At 47.3% G+C, this 20,089-nt stretch overlaps 4 protein-coding genes across 4 annotated transcripts; 1 reads left to right on the forward strand and 3 right to left on the reverse strand.

The window, feature by feature from the left end:
- Window positions 1-2,687: 2,687 nt before the first annotated feature.
- On the forward strand, window positions 2,688-4,029 carry BO88DRAFT_491777 (uncharacterized protein; the record flags this gene model as incomplete). The annotated part of the gene is made up of 2 exons (XM_025712878.1): window positions 2,688-2,826; window positions 3,446-4,029. The coding sequence occupies 2 exons, from the start codon at window positions 2,688-2,690 to the stop codon at window positions 4,027-4,029; spliced, it is 723 nt and encodes a 240-aa protein (XP_025557736.1).
- Window positions 4,030-6,023: 1,994 nt separating this feature from the next.
- BO88DRAFT_447317 (uncharacterized protein) lies at window positions 6,024-6,948 on the reverse strand (the record flags this gene model as incomplete). The annotated part of the gene is made up of 2 exons (XM_025710354.1): window positions 6,634-6,948; window positions 6,024-6,418 (listed from the first exon to the last, which is right to left on the reverse strand). Exons 1-2 carry the CDS (start codon window positions 6,809-6,811, stop codon window positions 6,024-6,026), a joined length of 573 nt encoding a protein of 190 aa, XP_025557737.1. The 5' UTR covers window positions 6,812-6,948.
- A 1,924-nt stretch (window positions 6,949-8,872) lies between these two features.
- BO88DRAFT_352081 (uncharacterized protein) lies at window positions 8,873-9,184 on the reverse strand (the record flags this gene model as incomplete). The annotated part of the gene is made up of 1 exon (XM_025703568.1): window positions 8,873-9,184. A coding segment is annotated over one exon (312 nt), but the record flags the coding sequence as incomplete, so codon positions are not given.
- An 832-nt stretch (window positions 9,185-10,016) lies between these two features.
- Window positions 10,017-10,739, reverse strand: BO88DRAFT_408805 (uncharacterized protein). Its single transcript, XM_025707805.1, has 2 exons — window positions 10,569-10,739; window positions 10,017-10,462 (listed from the first exon to the last, which is right to left on the reverse strand). Exons 1-2 carry the CDS (start codon window positions 10,677-10,679, stop codon window positions 10,052-10,054), a joined length of 522 nt encoding a protein of 173 aa, XP_025557739.1. The 5' UTR covers window positions 10,680-10,739; the 3' UTR covers window positions 10,017-10,051.
- Window positions 10,740-20,089: the final 9,350 nt, after the last annotated feature.

Below are 20,089 nucleotides of genomic sequence, written 5' to 3' on the forward strand. Positions count from 1 at the left end.
TTCGAAGAAATGCGGCAGAAAAGACGAGAGTGGACCAGAGAAATTGAGAAAGCAAAAGGTAGACACTGGAAGGAATTTCTTGACAAAGCCGGCGAAGGCCATCTATGGAAGCGGCCACTTACATGCGCCCCCGGGATACCTACATGAGCATCCCCAGCCTCAAAGTAGGCACTGAAGAGGTGACAGATAACCAAGGGAAGGCAGAGGCATTCCTGCAAGCCTTCTTCCCAATGATGGCTGAACCCGAGCCAGAGGAACTGGTGAACCCCGCGGAGGAGCTACCATGGGAACCGATTACCGAACAAGAGATCTACCGGTCGCTCAGAGTGGCCAAGGGGACTACAGCCCCTGGTAGAGATGGGATCCCCACGCTTGTCTGGGAACCTTGTGGACCTACCTTAAAGATATTATCACCACGATCTTCACGAAATCAGTGGACCTGGGCCACCACCCCAGACAATGGAGGCAAGCGCGGATTATCGTGCTGCGGAAACCAGGCGAACCCGATCTCACTGCTCAATACCCTGGGGAAGGTCCTGGAGGCAGTCATGGCCCGCAGACTGTCGTACTGGGCAGAGAAACATGGACTTCTTCCAGATACACAGTATGGAGGCAGGCCAGGACGGAATACAGAGCAAGCCCTGGTTGTCCTTGCCAATGCAATAGACCGAGCATGGGCACAGTCCAGAATAGTCACACTTATTGCGTTCGACCTGAAAGGCGCGTTCAACGGAGTGTACAAGTCTAGCCTGGACGTTCAACTACGGGCCAAAGGCATCCCGTCAAAGGCCCGACAATGGATCAGCAGCTTCATGGAGGACCGACAGGCTAGTATCACATTTGATGACTTTGAAACAGACGACCTTCCTCTAGGAAATGCGGGCCTGGCCCAAGGATCCCCACTCTCGCCGATCCTCTTTGGATTCTATAATTCAGATCTAGTTAATCAACCGCTCAACAGTAATGGTGGAGCATCAGCCTTCATCGATGACTACTTCCGCTGGCGGATCAGCTCGTCAGCGGAAGAGAATATCAAGAAAATCCAAGAAGAGGACATTCCGCGGATTGAAGAATGGGCGCGTCAAACAGGCGCGTCCTTTGCCGCTGAAAAAACCGAGCTGATTCACTTGACCCGACGCAAAACGGCACACAGAATCGGACAGATCCGGATGAACGGCCAGGTTATTAAACCAGCTGACACTGCCAAGCTTCTAGGAGTCATCTTTGACAAGGAGCTGCGGTGGAAAGAACACGTACAGAGAGCAGTTCAACGAGCAAGCAATGTAAACATAGTCCTGAGTGGGCTACGGCACCTTCGGCTGGAACAGATGCGCCAGCTCTACCAGGCCTGCGTGATACCAGTGCTGGATTACGCATCCACAGTCTGGCATAAACCACTCCGAGACAAGATCCATCTGAGGCTTCTTGAGACAGTTCAACGGACCGCCCTCATCCGGATCCTGTCGGCCTTCCGGACAGTATCCACGTCAGCTCTCGAAGTCGAAGCCCACATGCTGCCTACCCACCTGCGACTCAAGCAACGGGCACAGATAGTGATAGCCCGCTTCAGCACCTTACCGGAAGACCACCCAGTCCATGACGTTATCAGCCGGGCAAGAGTACGCAGCACCCAGGTCGGCAATAGGGCGCGCTTTCCCCTGGCAGAAACCCTACGAACAATGAACCTCACGCGGCTGCAAGCCCTGGAAAGAATTGATCCCAGACCACTAGCATCCTAGCGAGCCCAATCATTCACCGATATTGATATTGAGCCGGATCGGGAGAAAGCACAGACCAATACTCTAGCAAGAGCGGCCACACCCAACATTACAGTCTTTTCGGATGCCTCGGGCAAAGAGAATCAGCTAGGAGCCGCGGCGGTGGCTCTCGACCACAACCAGCAGATCATAAGATCTCGACAAGTCAGCATTGGTTCGATGGAGTTCTGGTCCGTCTACGCAGCTGAGCTAATGGCGATCTACTACGCGATCGGGCTGGTTTTCCAGCTCGCGCAGAAGAACCGGAGATCCATAGCAATAGATGCAGAGTCAGCGACAATCCTTAGCAACAGCATGTCGGCCCTACAGGTTATCAAAGACTCATGGAACAAATCAGGCCAGCGTATCATTCAGGCGATTCGCAAGTCGGCCGGGGAGCTGAGGGCGCGAGGGATCCCACTGCGACTACAATGGGTCCCGGGTCACTGCGGCAACCTTGGAAACGAAGCAGCAGACCGCCTAGCCAAAGCCACGGTAGGGGGTGAAAAGAGACACCCCTTTAGACATCTTCTGTCACGAGAGAAAAGGTACATCCGCAAGAATATTAGCGACGAATGGCACCAAGAATGGATGGCCTCTCGAAACGGAGGACATCTCCGCCGCATTGACCGGGCCCTACCGGCCAACCGGACCGCCGGCTCTACGGCTCGCTCCTTCGAAATCGAGCCTACTTACTCACCCAACTCCGGACCGGCCACTCATGGCTAGCGACACACGGAAAACAGCGCGGGCTCCGAGACGATGAGAAATGTGAATGTGGGGCAACGGAAACCGTGGTCCACGTGTTAATCGATTGCCCGCGGCTTAGTGGGCTACGCCAAGCCCTCCGACGGAAGATTGGAGGGGTATTCAACAATATTTCAGATATGCTGGGAGGAGCAGGACAAGGTAGGGAGGGTAGGTCCCAAGATGGTCCGCAAGACAGTAGCGTCCTCGTGGCGGTCCTGGACTTTGCGGAGGCATCGCAGAGATTCCGAAGTCGCGCGCCACGAGGGCGGCACAACACAACCTCAGGCACTGGCCACCACAGGCCTTGACGAGGCTCCAAGTTCGTCAGGAAAGTAATAGTCTACGATGAATGGATGCACATAGAGCGTGGAGGTAGTAGTACCCTGCATGTCGCTCAGGCGAGGGGTCAGCGTATGAATCAACAACAACAACAACTACTACTACTGTATAATAACCGCCACAGCAGATTGATCGTGGAGGGTGCATATAAGGACTGAGACGGCATCCCAGTATCTGGTATGCGGTACTGCGAGCTCGTGCGTCTCATCCTGCTCGTCCCTGCACCAAAGGTCGTCAACACATAAGACTACTTTGATCGCCACACGAAGCATGCTTTTACTAGGGTAGTCCCGCGAACTTTCAATAAAGCAATGCACCATGACCATATACCTGCTGCGGCTCTCACGTTCGGCTGGGGCTTAGACGGTCAATTCTGATCATGAGTTGACTGTGCTCTCAGGTTGTCGCCGACCTCGACCATTATTGTCTCGCGTGGTCAACCGTAGTAACACCGGCTCATGTAGGCAAAATGGACCAATGGTCAGTTATCACCAACTCCCTTTGGCTAATGGCTTTGCTCAGAATCCATCCGGCGCCCGCGCAAGCATCCGGAAGACCTCGAGTCACGATAGCGCTTCCGACTCACGATCCATCCTAAGACAGAAGCCCGTACCGCAAGGCCTCCCCAGCAGCCTGCGCGCTCCCACCGACGCCCATCCAGGGTAAGACTTCACGCAACGGTCGCCGGCCCCTGGTCGTTCGGCTGACTTCACTCACCCGCCGGCTATCGCAGGTATCTGATTCTGATTCACGAGGTATTCCTTCTACCTCATCGCTGGAGAACAACGAGGCATGTTTGGCTACAGTCAAAACGTTGGAGCGGGAGAATGAAGCGTTGGAGAGACAAAGAGGCCAGTCGGAGCGCCTTCGAGGCGTTGAAAGTGAGAAGCAGAAACTGTTGAACGACCAGAATCGGTGGAGGCAACAGCTTTCTGAGAGACGGGCGGCTCAAAAAATGGTGCTTGAATGCAGTATACCGTTGTTTGTTGGCACTAGTGGCTTTGGAGCCCTGCTGGTCTACCAGAAAGTGTGGATCCGGCCGCCTAGACAACTGCTCTACCGGCAACGACAGCGGCTCCGGATATATGGTCTACTCAGGAGGATGGATGGGATACATTCGGTGACGATTTTGATATTGTACCTGGCCCTCATAATTTCACGCGACTTTTGCAGTTCTAATTAGACTACCGTAGTAATCTACTTTCTTAAGAGAATGCGCGCGTTCAGGTATACCGATCAATACTGGCGGTACAGATAGTTGAATTAGTGCACATTGATTCTCGCTAAAAGCTGGCTAAGGGCACGTCTGAAACGGAGAATTGCCACCTGCTTTGGCAGGTTGGCCGGGTAATGCTGGGGTAGCTCATCAATACGTATAGCGCACCGGGCTAGTCTACGGGGAACCGATTGCGCTTGGCAACGGCCCTGGACGCACAATTTACACTATCGTCTGCTTACAAGCAGACGGAGCATGAGCATGGCTTTACACGTCCGGTTATAGAAAGAGATTCGCGACTTAACCAACTAATTATAAATTTCCAACCCGACACATGAGGGCCCCCGAAAGGTGCTAGTGGAGGAAGACTCGCGCTATTCCTTCTCCTGAGTGTGTCCGCATAAACCCAGCCCCAACCTCCTGACGCTTCCTCGCAGAGTACATTTAGTTGTGCTGGATCCGGATCGGTGCTCCCACGCGTTCGTCTGGATAAGCGGCCAGCTGTAAGTTTCCCACGAAACCATGCCTTTGTCTGCAATCCGGACGAGGAGAACAGCCAACAACGCAGCACTGAGTATCTAGAATCGTCAGCTACTGGCCGCTGAGCATCACCTAACGCTTGGTTACAATACGCTTACCGATATCGCGTATAAAGTTTGAGTCAGTCTCTTGATCTGGTTAGTCAGTTGGCCAAGGAGATTTTATTTCTCAAAACATTGCTTCACTGGTTGGAGGTAAGGATTGTTCTGGGCCATTTCTCCGAAGTTGCGAGCGCGATTGTAAGACTACAATATTCGTTGTTTAAGGTCCCAAAGTGGACTCTCCAGTACTGTCCGGAGGATTAGGTATTCTCTAGTTCAAACATGCGGTTTTGGTACCATTCGGTACGCAGAAGGGCACAAGCCCCTGAGGCTCCCATGCAGTCTAGGCGAGGAATATCCGGAAGCTGAGGTCTTTCGCACGGCAATTGGTCGGTGACGACATCCCGACATTGGCGGACATAATCTGAAGTTGGCCTCACTTTGCACTATGTAACAAGCCATCCCCTTCCGCTGTTGAGCCCACGGTGACCCGCCGAGTATACAAATTGACAGGGGGCTCTCTGCACCACTACCTCTCGTCGCGTTGCCGACAGCGTCGTGAATAAGAACGTTGGCAAGGCGGCGGAACTGGATACCTTGGAAATCAGCCATCCTGTCGGGACTATGGGGGTAACTGTGCAAACCGAAACGCCAGTGAGAGGCCAGCCGGTCTTTTAAATGCTGTCAATTGTCCGAACCACTCGTCGCATCATGGATGAGATGATATACGTCTCTATTAGCTTGAATCCGGATGTTCCTGCTGGAGGTTCAGCTCGGAATGTCCTGCTGTCAGGTTCAGGATCGCTTTCGTCCCAAGGTAATCTGTAGGTATGTGGAGCATATCCGCCTCGATAGGTGCTAGCATCCGGTCTGTTGAGGTGAGTATGCGGAGTTTGTATTGATTTGTTTCATTCACTTACTATTCGTCTACTTCGAGGATAACCTGGGTTGGACAATCGTTCTAAGAGGATCTGATTATTGCAATGTACCCTGTCCGATCATGAAACCCATGTGGTATATGACCCTGACAAGTATCGTTACAGCGAGCAGCAGACTTTTGCGATAAGGCGCGAAGAACGCAATACTGAGAGGTTTCTTGGCACAAGACATAACCACATCTCATATTACCGTGCATTCATAGGCTCCGCGGAACATGGCACTTATCGACGATTCACATGTCGAACAAGCGGGGCTTCCTTACTACAAAGTGTATAATATAAGCTTTCAATAACCACATGCCAGCAATTAGCAGGCATAGCCAGCGATATCAACACCGGCCAACGTGCAGTTACGTAAAGACAGCCGACGTATGCCAGACGCTTCTTCTCATCGCCTTCTCTACTGCCGTTATTCATCCGTTCCCAACAGATTCGAAGCACTTTACATACTGGCAGCGTCGTCAGACCGACGCGGACGCCCTATCTCCCCTTTCGGTTTCTTCAGCGGAATACTCATAGCACGGGGTTCAAACTTCGCTGGCGACAGGATCTTCTGCGTACTTCTTCTGCCCAAGAGATATCCAGCACCATACATACCCACAGCTATGCATGCCAACGGGACACCCACCGCGACTCCAATCGCAACCTTCGTCAGTCTCTCGGACTCGTCCTTATTCTTGCTGCTATCTTCTGTCGGGATGGCAGTTACTGTTGTCGTAGGAGCAGCGGTAGCGGTTACACTGGAATTTGGATCAGTACCGACCGGTGTCGGACCTAAGCTAGATATTTCGTGCGTATTGCAGCAGGAGGTGGAGCTACCACGGCACCAGAGTTCCTCTCCACAAGACGTCAGTTAGTAGGTCCAGTCTGAATTGCCGCTATTCTGCCAACATCATCAGTACTGATATCGTCGATTTTTACGCAGCGATAGGAGAAACCTGATCACCACAGATAAGTTTAGGTAAACTTATTTCGAGTTCCAGAATTGATCGGTGCAGAATTCCTGATAATATTCCCCGCCACTTGTCAGGCAAAACCCCGTTGGGTCTCACGTATCCGGATCGTGCCGTTCAGCCTACAGCACATTGAATGGATGTCCGAAATGGGAATACACAGCTGATATAAAGAGTTGACGACAAGAGTCCCATCCGGTGTATAACATGTCACTGCAGCGGCCAGAGAGAGATAGTTGGAGAGGAGCGTCCAGGAAGAGCCCAAGCCATTTTTCATTGTGACCGGCTTGAAGATGCTGGCTTCGATTTATGAGCGAATAAAGAGTCAAGCTCGACATTTTATTGTGTTAACGGCAAAGGGAAGCATCTTAAGAGGCTTTGTGTCTGCCTTTCGGACCTTTGCGTATTGAAGGGAATTCCAGTTACGAGTTATTTATATCCATCCTTGAAGTTGCGGGTTGGGCCATTCTTAGAGAGACTTGGGTTCCATGAAGGAAGGCCCCGGCTGAGCCGTCAAGATCAAGCTACTGGCATGACGGTTTAGAGTGGTGAGGGATAAAAGCTTCCTGGTTGGTTCCATTCGAGGTGCCGAGAAGATGCGGTTGACAGTAATTCTGATCGGCAAAAAATAATAGCCTGCTATGGTGTTATGCCAACTGCAACTACAGAGCCGCGGGGCTTTCGATAGAATGCGAATACACCGTAGATCGGCCACAGTGGGTGAATAGCCCGGAATGTGAATTTGGGTGCAGAGAAAAAGGGGCGAAATTTTCGAGAATACTAGGAATGTGTTGTCGGCCCTTACCGGAATGTGAACGATAGCCAACCAATTGTTCTTCTAGGCTAGCCGTCCTTGGCGATCTTGCATTCCAATGCGAATATACAGGTGTGTGTTTGTGTTAAATGCGAAAACCTTTTCACATAGGACCCCTGAATTCCCTAATAGTCCCTGACAAAATTCCACGGCGATAGAAAGAACCCGTACAACATGGCCGTTAGGGAGAACAATGGAACAGTGCTGTTCAAATTGTGCCTGTCAAGTTTGTCTCGAGACTATAAGCGAAATACTCTTACTTCCTGTCTATCAAAACAGGGGGTCGCAACTCTTGAGGAAGTCTCCTTGCAGCAGAGATGCCCTCAATCTCCTAGAAATATCAATACAATTTACCACAGTAACCCCGGCGTTTTAGCTAACGCACTGATGAAAGCTATTGCATTAGAACAAGCGATCCCCCACTCTTCCTGACATAAGAAATATATGCCTTCGGGCCTCTAGCCATTCTGGATTGACCCAAGCTGTCGCTCAAAATGGTCGACAGGTGAAACAGGTAGCAGGTACTACGATGGACTCATTCAGCAGCAAACGAAGGTGAAATCATCATTCCTCAATCCTGCCTTTTTCTCCTTGGTCAAACAGCCAGTGTCCTTAGGGTAACCCTACTTGTGATTAGGCAGTCCTTAGCTGCCATCAAAACGCCAATCCAGTTGACGATGCCTTGCCCATGTCAAGAGGTTGCAGCTGGTCTAAGAGCCTCACATAGCGAGTGTTTCGTCTGCGACATAACGCCTCATTGCAAGCAGAGAAACCTTGTAACCGCTGTCGTTCGTCGGCTATACTCGCTTCCCTGCTTTCTTCGAAGACATACCAGTGTCCGATAAGTACATAGCCTTAACTTTCAGGTCATACCCGCGCAGTACGTCCATCAACAGAATCAAGGAAAACGGATGCATGCCGCGCACTCTACCCGTGTCATGCATACTGAGACTACCGCACCCGAGTACTCGCAAGACAGAAAACGGATGATTCAGGTCTTTTCTTACTGTTCGTATTCTCTATTGCTCTCGCTCAATTGCCGGTTTGGCCGGGTTCTAACCTTGTGTGCGCACCCGTAGGTAATCCGAGCGGGGCTCGCCCATGGTTAAGCCTTGACAAGTGCTTACTACCAGCACCGACAAGCCCACTTGTTCAGACCGCTGGCCAGATTTGTATCCGCTCAATTCTCACCGTGACTGTTTGATGGACTTCAAGTTCCCATCCATTGAGCTAAATGGCTTCATATCTTTGCACATCGAGACGCGCGTCTGTCCGCTTGGTAACGTACGCATATTGCATCGCTAGTTAGTCCATCCCTTCCTTGCCCTCACCACAGGAAGGGTTCAAAAGGTGGCACAAACACGGAATCTCTTCACAGGACGGTTATAGTAGGGGAAGATAGCAGTCCCCGTCCACAGCACATAGTAAAAGGGGGCACGATGAGACGAATTGCTAAGGATAATCTTGAGCGACGATGACTATACGCGAAGGGCAGTTTGCCACCGAAAGACCATAATAGGGTTGCTAAAACCCTTGAGGTATATATCGGTGGTACACATAGTTATGTCGCCGCTGTAGCTGTATTAGCAATATGCAGTATTGTTGAGCACGCTGTATGTCGACTGTTGATGCGACGATTATGGGATGCATCACAATCGGGACTTGATCTTGTACGAGCACTGGCGTTCCGCACTGGCTTTGATGGACATGATATTCATGTGTTGGGGATGCTTTATGAGGGTATGAAGCCTGATAAGTAGAAAGATACTGTTCAGTTGGAATGAGAACCGCAACTTGCATAGCATACGGGTGAACGGATACCTCATATATTGAGGGCGAGGATGATACGGTTTCCGGGCAATGGGACTGCCGTTGATGTCTGGTCAAAGTCGTCTTGCGATACAACCTTCATGTTGTTAGAAAGCCAGCAGCACCATTACCGGGCTACTGCCCATGTTCCTTCTCCCAAGTTGACCCCTGGCAGGTAAGTGGCCGTTGTCCTCCATGTCATGACGAGCAACTAATATTTCATCTCAAAGGGGTGAAGACCGTCACCCTCAGCCTTTCATCACGTGCGCCCCCCCATTACTCTGGGTGGCCCCGGATTGTGGCAGCTCTGAGATGACAGGCGCTGGAAATCTAAAATTTAATAACCTACCCCAGGCTGTGTCAGTGTCGATGGGACACTTTTTCAGCATGGTATCTATGTTGATGATCCCTCGAAGAGGCCTTAAAAGTTGCATTCACCTGGGCAATATTCTGGACTGTGATTAGATAGCACGACAAGGACAAGTCCACTTTAATTTAAGTACCCACCTTTGTACTCATGTCCGACCGCGGTTGACGTCCCCGCGGAGAATGCGATGTCCTGGTGTTGGTCCTTGGATGAGGTTCGTGTTACCAATGGGCGCAACTTGCAAGGTATTGTCTTGGTAACCTGTTCAATTTCTATTGTCTAATTTCCGCCTGTCGATATCGAGCCAGGAGCCGAATCACGCTGCAACAACTCTTCGTCTGATAAACGGAGTCCATGAAGGAGACAATTTCAGAGGAGTTGACGGGCGCAAAAGACATATATACCGCCTTAGCTCATGTCACATACGCTTTTTAGGGATACTTCTAGAAAGAGTGGGTTTCATGGCATAAAAAATATCTGTAGGGATCCGTATGATATTAACTGTGATAAAAGCCGGGAACTGCAGCTCACATATCCCACCAGTTAGTCGTCTTCGTTGTAGACGACTTGTGTCTCACGGAGCATTCAGATGCCATAACTCGTTTCCTACTTCTTCGGCTGCCTCCAAATTGGAGCTTTTGCTTGACCCTGGACATGAGCCTATGAGTTGGGAGTTTGCCATGCCTCAATGCTCTGTGCATTAACGGAGATGTCTGTTCCCGATTGACTGCCAGACAGATCGGTTCAGGGGCTCTGGACTTTCCATATTGTGCGCCTGGCATTTCTAGCTTGTCTTGCACGTCTTGCACGTCAAAGGCTTTAATTTGGCGCTCAGGAGTGTGGAAACTCTCTTCTGATCTCACTGGCCGAAATGCTGAGATACCGGAAGAGAGCTGGCGGGTGGGATCTGCCACAACCTTTGTCTCGGCAATGGTGTCCTTTGGGAGGAACCAAATTAGCAGAGGACCAAAAGTTGACCTTTGTTCCAGAGTCTGAGTTAAAGCAGGGGTCAAAGATAGTGCTCTCTGATGATAAATCACCTACCGAAGCTACAGACTCTGATGCCTCCTGTGTAGCGTCAAGTTTGTCTAGACCCTTCTTCTTCGCCTTGGTTGGCGTTTTAAACGGTGATCCCAGACTTTGAACTTTTGCCATGTGTGGGTCAAAGGCGCTGCCAAATGTGATGCAAGAACTTGTAATGCAAGGAAAAGGAGGAAAATGCTCGCTGAAATTCGCCTCACATATTAGGGGAGCTCTATTATATATGAGATAAAATTGTGCCTGTGTTTGCAAACATACTTCAAGGATGCTATGTTATAATAATGCAGAACATTCCGGCGCTTTGGTCCCGCGGCATGCAAGGGATAATGTTACCGCTCATGGTCCAGTTGTAGTTTGACGTCTCCAAAGGGGACCGGCCCCCCTGGCCAGACAAAGCCCGCACCCGCTGTTTCCTTTGTCGGTCACCATTGTTGAGAGGGTACAATTAGCTTCAGAATTGGGCATGCATGTAAGTAAGCTCGGAGGATATCGCTTCTATGGTCCTGTTTTGCTTGCCCCTTTTGGAGGGTCATCCAGGACATGTAGGTAGTTGAGTCTTCAATCATGACCACGTGCTTTACAATTGGGTAATTAGGCCCACAGGTGGGTGCTAGTGTGTCAGGGTAGCATCAGAATATTTTACTGGAGTAAATCAGTGATCGCGAAATATGCCCTTCTAAGTAACAGAATAATAAAGATGTGAGTTGCCATTCATAGTCGCTTCTGATCCTTGGACCGGATCCGTGTCATCAATGGCCGTAATAGTTTGTAAGCTCGGGTGGGACATCAATTGGGGGTGCGAGGGCCCAGAAGGATTGATGAGCTATTGAACTACAGCCACTCCAGCCCCTGGGCCGCTGATCTCTGCTTAGCGACCTTTATCGCGTGGATCTGCGCTTGGCGCTCAAGTTCTTCTGCTTCCGAGCGTTTGTTCTCTTCCGCAGACAGCCTATATACCTGGCCCCTGGGTACAGACTAGCCTCCAGCCTTCTACCATTTGTCTGCTACGAATCAAACGCCCTAGTAGCTCTGCTGACGGACTATTTCTCCCGGGCCTGGGATTCACACATCTACTGCTTTTTTATTTATTTATTTATTCTCTTACTTCTTCTTCCATTTTACATTGACCTTATGTCAGCTATATCCAGGATTCTCTGCTATGGGGACGAAATGGAATTACTACATGTCGATAATTAGCCGCCTGAGTTATTGTAGGCGAAGCGCTCCTTCAGAAAGTGGACAGCAGACTGAGGCGCCCCCGCAGCACATATTGGATCGTGGTCGTCTCAGCAATCCATGAGTGGATCATCGGCTGAGGAGACTTTCCACTGGAGGGAGGCTGATTCTTCGCCGCCATTCAAGTCAGACACGCTTTGTAGAAGTTTAGAGACGTGGCCATGGAAGCATCAGGGCTGACATGATCCCAAGTCCTGAACTTTGACCGATAATTCACGTAATGGTTCATTGCCGAGGTCTCATTCCGGCAAGGAGAAGGAAGGTTCCGAACACTGTGGTTGAGTGAGAAAGCAGCACCATTAAGGCCACGACTATCTTGTGTTTGGATGAGAGAAGATTCAATGTCGTGACAACAACGCTGACCTGGCTGTCCCTGTAGGTGTAGGCTCAGAGAGCCAACCTGGAGGAGCACAGTGAATTCTGTATTATTGGCAATGTCCACTTGCAGCATCATACACAGCGGGTGTCAAGTAGATATGCCTTCATTTGGACTTTTGCATGATTCGATATGAGGATACCAACTGAAGTATCTCTGTTGTTACCTCCAGGTGAGAGTATTTCTTTTCTGAATTTCCACGGGTGGCTTATAATATTCCGTTGAAGTCAACGTGTTGCAGCTCTGTATGGCTCATTGGTCGATTCGCATCCTTGCCTAGGCTTGATTTCTTCCGAATGCCTTGATATGCAGTACTTAAACATTTGTTGCTTCTGAGGCGGCTGTTAAGATCCGATCTCGCTGTCTGGTTCCCGTCACGAAGTAGCTCGACTAGTCCATCCAAAAGATCACAAGTTCATTCAATTAGACCTTTCGTCGTTGGTCGGTCTCTTTGGATTATGAACACGCAGTCCTACGTTTGCGGCAGTTCGTGCACGGTACTTTCCCAGTACACGGCACAAGCGTGAGTATCAATAAAGATCATCTCCGAGAAGGCTTGGTATAAACAATCACCTTGCTCTTTCTTGCCATGCAGAACAGGCCCTTGATGATTTTATTATATTTTCTGCTGGACTTGTGCAGAACCTATTCGAACCGTAGCTGTGTAGATGGAACTATTCGAGTCTGCTTCGGTTTGACACAAACCTTTGCACACAAAAGGTTTCCGAATGGACTATACCTAATTTCCTAGTCATTATTCAAATTGTTCTTTCATCCAGCTTATCATGGCTCTCCGTCTGCTCAAAGTCTCGTAGGACATTGCACTGTAGCGCATTATAGATAGAACTTACCCAAATCTAGTTTCAAAACTGGATACTACGGATCGGCACCTCTGTAAGAGCAACAGCAGCTGTTTTGGAAGGCTATGGGACGGGACTCATTCGCAGGTCAATGACCTGGGACTGCTTTCACACGAGCTCCAAATGGGCGCTAACGTCGAGACCATGGTTCTAGGCATGGACAGGAGCTGAGTGTAACCTTGACGATCGTATGGCAATATAAGGTAATCGACCTGGGAAGTGGTCAAACCTTGTGCGATTAGGTTAATAAGCCTGCACGCGACCCGGAACGACTGGGGCTGGAATCCTGGCTTGAGTTTTCCAGCTATCAGAAGACGGATAATTCGTCGATAAATGCGATAAAGGAGAACCCTTGGTGCAAGCAAATGAACCAGTAACACAATCCAGGCTATCTAAGTTCTGTTTTTCACCCTCTTACGGCATCCATACGAGGACCCATTGATACTCTCGTACTAAAACCCGTAAGAGATGTTCTCGACAGAACGCATTGGATACATGATTTTTCTGGTATCGACCGGACTTGTTCCGAAATGATTCTCAACCCGCGTAGATGATTCGGCTCCTGCTCGTCTCTTGGTCTTATTTTCATCCGGGATCATTCATTCGCGTGATCGAAGTAAGGACAAATCACTTCCCGGATCTGCCGGCGGCACTGTTTGAGGTTGCCGAGGCTGTACTCCACGCGCGGAAGAAAGGGTGGGGAGACGGCGACTCAGCCAGAGGCATATTCATGGACGACCGCAAGATGCATCCCTTACCGACCGAGGGGACTGAGAGCATAGTAGGGGCATACGTAACTAAGATGTCTTCGGATGGCGTAAGCGGAGATAGGATGCTGGGCAGGTTCCAGGTCTGGATTCCGGAACCCTCATAGAAAGAAGAAGGTAACAGTGAACTGCCGGCGTCTTTCTCAGGGTAATGTCTCGTCGCTGCGCTGCAGGTCAGTCATTTTCATGTCAGGCGAGACGTTGTCTTCGAGATATGTTGTATCCTATCGGTCCCTGGGGCAAGCAGCTGGGCAAATTGAAGATTACGAAATTCCCTTGAGCATCAACTTTTGCCGTGGCCACCTTCAGTTCCCCTTCGCAGGGGAATGCCGGGTTGGCCACATCCCGATATGACAACTCTAATCATTCTGATCGACAGCACCGCAGTACGTATACGTCCAAGTGACCTCAAGCTTCTGATCCTGTTCGATGCTGTCAAAGATACAGTTACAAATGCAAGGAACCTCGATTAGAATGAGAGGGCGCTGGCCTGTGAGGTTGATGTCGGTTCTGGACCGCGGCTTCAACTAAAGGGCGGTTCTGCTCATTGCGGCAATATGTATGGACTGGCTGCATGGAGTCCGGTTGGCAATACGACCCGAAACAAGGGCATATCATGTTTCCTGTAGTTCTGTTGACATTGCGCCGCTCGGGGCGAGGGAATATCCCACGGCGTTTTGACCAGCAGTAAAGCAGGTTGTCTCAGACCTCAACCATTCCTGTGTTTCACTCTGTCGTGCAACGAAGGTGGACGGTTCTTCTTAGAGTTTTAAAGGAGCACGCCGCTCGGAAAGCGGGTGGATCAGTTCATGCTGCCCATTCAACGGTTTCTGCTTGGGTGGCTCGATTACTCCCAAGTAGTCTCCGCTGGACTGCTTAGACGTGTAACTTTATGTCCCGTAAGCTCGTCTGTTACCTGTGTGCCTACACCCATTGACCAGCTGCGCGGCCCCACGGGCCGCGCGCACCGCTCGCTGCCTATGCCCACGCGTATGGTTTCGTCCCAATCGGCCCAGTTTGAATTGAGGGCCTCAAACTAACGAGCGAATGCCTGGACATGCAGGATCAATCCGGAAGGCAGATGGGGGATTTGCCCTTCTTATAACGGTCATCATGTGCACCTGAGCATTTCCTTGGACAAATGGCACCCAGGAATAGCTGGATACAATACCATGCGCGGCACTTGATGACATTTCAAGATTTCTCGAAAGGAGATCCCGCAATCGTGAGGTAACCAAGCGAGATGGACTGAAACGGGTATTCGCGTGCCCGGTGGGTCTGAAGTGGGCAAATTGTCCGACAAGAACACCGATCTAAGGTCTTGTGAAGCTCTACGGTAGTGACCAGGTAGGGTTGTGCTGTGCTCGGCTGAAGACACGGGATTCCCCGCTGGTGGTCGCTGGTGCTTGGAGGTCAATCTGTGACACAGAATGCCCAATCAGGTTGGTAGATTCTCAGTGCACGCAAAACTCGAACCCCCAGTTCTGCTTTTTCTTCAACCAGCAGCATAGTTTAACTTCACATTAAACACGTTTGACCAAGCTGAGCGCAATTTTGCGCTTTTCAATTCATGTTGATAGCCCTTTAAGCTGTCTGATCCAGGTCTTATTTAAGACCTGGTGGGGGAGCTGGATGACCTGCATACCCAGAGTAGGACAATGTGGCGGATGAGAAAAAGGGTGAGGAGAAAGAGTAAGCATAAGTCAAAAGATGCTGGTAATATGGGAGAATGAGGGAGCGTTAACCGAGAAGACGTGGTCAAGTTGCCATACCGTCCTTTTTAAGAGGGGTTGCGTACCTTGACAATCTGTAGGGCCTCCGTTCAGCATTTGCCCAGGCGGGCATGTCTCTTCGCCGCCCTCCGGTCGGTCTTAGTCGTTGTTCCCTTGGATTACCAATATTAACGTTACGAACGGTCTCGCGGCCTATCCCATAATGCCATATACAAGCTGCTCTTTTCATACTCGTTATATCTCAATGATAACAGGCCTTTAAGTGCTCTACTCAGCATATAAGCTTATATTTGAACTAGTTTATGAGTTATTCTTGCTAGTCCTCCAGAACCATTCGTATATGTATACTGACTATTACAGATATTCGAAATACACGTAAATTATTTAGCGGCTCCGTTATATGATATAAACATTCCGGAAAATCATATAAGAAATTCATTATTGGATACCACTATAATATGTACTTTTATAACGAAGCGTTGTAGACTTTATAAAGCTGTAGTAACCTAAATAGAATTTATAGAGAGATAGTTCTTGGTGTATGACAATTCCGGACGAGTTGCCCGACCGTGAGCCACGCGGTTGTTGGTTACGCTAGTTTGTGCTCGGGAAGGCCCGGAGTTATGTGTACGTGTTCAACTTGATGCCCGCCTCGGGAATCCGCACGCGCACTAAACGAATAACACGCCCTCAATTTTCGACTTCTGGCATACGTAAAGAAACAAGTTCAGAACGTGAATATAATGACATACGTATGTGCGGTTCTCGATAACACCCGCTCAGAGGAAGAGATTGTGCGTGGCAATAATCTGCATGCATGGAAATTCAATGATATTATATATATGAGACCTGTACTATAGATCCAAAAAGTGTTGGGCAGAAGTGGCTTTCTACCATTCCACAAGACAAATACGAAGTCAATGACGCGCCGACCTTGAACGCAACTAGGCAACTTTATGAGGCAAACTCGCAGCAGACACTGATGCAGAAAACAGGGAATTTGGTCACAGCTAAAGACTTGGACGAACAGAAACGCAGCCGCGTACTCAGTTAGCCCTAATTCGACGTCTGCTGCTTTCTGTACTCAGAGCTATGATTGTACCAAGTCCACCGTACAGTAGCAAATTGTCAAGACCAAAACTTCCTCAGTAAACATGGCTCAGCGGTTGGTTGCATGGCGCAGCAGCTGATTGGGAAGACACCAGCGTGTCTCAGTCACGACTCGTCTCTACTGCCTCGTGCGACCGCAGAAACGGTATGCTAACGGCCAGAGCCGATTGTTCTCGTTAGACAACACGCGACCGTACGGGACAGTAGTTGATGTAAATTGGAATATTGCCGCTTCCGGATCATCGGCCATAATACTGCTCGTGGTGTATAAGACGGTAAGAAGGGGTTGTTGCGCGTGCTACACCCTAAACTAACAAGATTACTAAGCTATTATATGGCACAACTGGTGTTTGCTCTTGGGCAGCCAGCGACCAGAGTTATTATAGGTTACGGTAATAGGTGGATCCATGGATCATGGTGGTGATGCTGGAGGTCATACTTCTATTAAAAAAGTACTGATTATCTAATAAAAGCAGGGTGGTAGTATAAATAAAATATAATTTTACAGAGTCCTGTGGCTTCTCATGGTATTTATTACACTGATTTCAGTCCATGACAGCGGTGTTCGCGGTTCGTGAGGGTTGTTTTAGCACGGAAGTTTTGAGTCCACTTAGCAAGACTTCTGTTTATACTAAAAATATTATTATAATGCCTTTATTTACAAGGTGGCTCCCGGTCTGTATGCTTGTTCATACATGTGGATCCAGCCATGGCGGGCTAGATTAAGAGATTAATAATTATTAGTATTAGAGTCTCTCGCGGTAGTATAACAGGATAGATATTATATCAGAGAAGATATTATATTATTCTTAATAACTATAAGTAAAGGGCTTCTCACATGTATATATTTATAGATATACTATTAATGCGCTTTATTAAATGAAACTCATGTTACAGTCCATGAAATCGCGGAATTGCCTCTCGTTGGTATCATGCTTGCGGAGACCAGAGTTATAATAGACTATCTAAAAATAATCAGAGTAAGAGTCAGGGCAATTCCTATACCTAATAGAGATATAAGTACCTTTCTACTTGGCTCCCAAGGCATACAGAATAATACTTATTAAGCTGATCATGAGCTTAGAATTCTGAAAGATATCAAGTCAGAAAATACAGAAAAGAAGAAATGAACTAATTAAAAGAAATATAAAGATAATATTCTATGTTTTACTCGTATCTAATACATTAAGTAGAAGAAGTAATACAGAACATAATCAGCTATACTAAATGTACGACCGAAACGGAGGGTAAAGATAGTAAACAAGTTCAAGAAATAATACTATTTACAGTGAATACATAGATCTAGTCTTATAAGTTACTTTAAAGCGGAACTCGCGATGGAGAGCTTTTATAAATAATACATTAACTAGGAATAATAGTATTCTAAATAACTGATGGCCACAGAACTTCCAGTTATAAATATATCTCGGTTTTGATACTTCCAACGCCAAGTAATGACTGGATAAAGACCATAGATCGCAGTGAGGCAAATAGAAGGGTAATAAAATCTAATTAATCTAATTATATAGTACTGCCCATGGCAATGCTGGCTAATCTCTGGGAAGCACACGGGAGTTTTTCTATCTTAGTAGCATGAACACACAGCAAGATCTGTGTTATTATCGTGATACTGAGGCTCCTAACCTCCATGTAATAGTGATTTAATGAATGGTTTAGATTATTTTCTATTACTAATTAATTTATTTAACTGTATTCCAGTTGAAGTCTTAGTCTTTTTATCTTGCAGATTTAATATATAGTCTTTGTAAAAGTATATTGCCTTATAATGTGCTTCTCAGTGTATGATATACTAAGAGATTGAAGAGGCAGGTAAACAAGATTAATTAGTAGATATTTTAGTTATTCTTAATTAGGATTACAGCGTGCCATTATTGTTAATAATTCATGGATATAAATTATATGTGACAGCTTTAGAAGAATCTCTGTGGCCTGCAGGCAAGAGTTATTAATGGTGCCACTGGCTAGCTTTTGCATACTAAAATATATTGGACATGCGAAAATTATCAGTACAGTGGCATGGCTCGGGATATTAATAGCTCTGGGATGGACCTGAGCTTTCTTTTTTTTTCTTTGGGCTCGGCATTCTGCATATCCGTTAGTAGAATTATACTAAGGTATATAGCATGTATGTAAAATAAGCTTCTAAGTTTGTTCTTTGGTATATAACAAGGGAAATAAGCTGCTTATAAAATAGATTATAAAAAATACTCTATTTTAGTATTTAATAAGTATATGTCTGTAGCACAGTAGGCCAGATACTTTTAACTTTCTCTACAGTTTTTCTCTATCAGTCTAAGTCAGAAGCAGGCAAGACGCGGTTCAAAGAAACTATATAAGAGTATAAGATACTTACTGTATCTGATACTTATTCTCTATAATTAATTGCTATATTGGAAGATTAGTTATCTGGTAACTGATATTATAATTTACTGGACTATATTCGAGAGTTATAAGAATTTAAACTACTGTGGCAGAATGCTGGAAATATTATAAATCTGAAATTTATATTCATGGAAAATAATAGATAATATTAATAACAGATATATTTTAGCTTAGATTTCTAATACTGTATTATTTATGGTTACAGGACTTGGTCCTTATGCTGTGTATTTCTGTGCTTCTTATAATATTGAGCTGCAATTAATAGACTGTAAGTATATTTTATTCAGTGAATTGGTGCTTGGGAAGAGAGATTATCTCTAGTATCTTAGTATTTAATATATTAATCTGCTACTAAGCCACTTTCTTTGCAGTAAATACTAATAAGGTCATCAGTCTGCTATATATTTTATATCTATGATTAGTATTGTATCTGTACTGTATTATATCACTTGGCCAACCGTGTCCTAAAAGAGATTCCGGGGATTCATGGCTCTTGCTAACTACTTATCATTAGTTGTGGTGACCCAGACTCTGAAGTACCATATATTATTAAAACAGGCCTTGATTCCCCAGTCCTATAAGTCCATCAGGGAAATTATCTGATAAACTCCATATAATACAGATACCTGTAAAAGCGAGACGGATCTGTCTTTTATATATAGAGGTCTCTGCTCTGGGTGTAATAGAGATAGGAGTTATATGTATACTGAGAAGGTATTCAAAGTTAGACTGTAGATTCAGAATAGTAAGAAGTAGATATTGTGAGATGGAAGGTATCTATATATTCACCGCGTGATGCATGCTGAATATTTGACAGCAGAGCTGATGGGTACACTTGAGTGTGAAGTAGAAAACAAGCTACTTCCTCAAGGGGGTTAGGTAGAAAAGGGATTGTATGTATGGCTCTTCTCTTGGCCGGATACTGGCTTTTAATATATTGTCAAAATACTGTATATATTCTAGTAGACTAACACATGGTTGTTACAGGCTTGTCTAATACCGCATGTGAATTTCTTTCTGTTCCGTGACACATACCACT

The sequence above is a fragment of the Aspergillus vadensis genome (genome assembly GCF_003184925.1).
Source record: "Aspergillus vadensis CBS 113365 unplaced genomic scaffold BO88scaffold_34, whole genome shotgun sequence".
In the NCBI taxonomy this organism is placed as follows: Eukaryota; Fungi; Ascomycota; class Eurotiomycetes; order Eurotiales; family Aspergillaceae; genus Aspergillus; species Aspergillus vadensis.

What these genes read in the sequence shown, in the direction of transcription:
- BO88DRAFT_408805 (XM_025707805.1), bottom strand. Translation starts at nt 10,679, where the DNA reads ATGGCAAAAGTTCAAAGTCTGGGATCACCGTTTAAAACGCCAACCAAG. An exon ending in CATCAGAGTCTGTAGCTTCG is followed by an intron (nt 10,463 to 10,568) that starts GTAGGTGATTTA and finishes TTCCTCCCAAAG; the next exon opens with GACACCATTGCCGAGACAAA.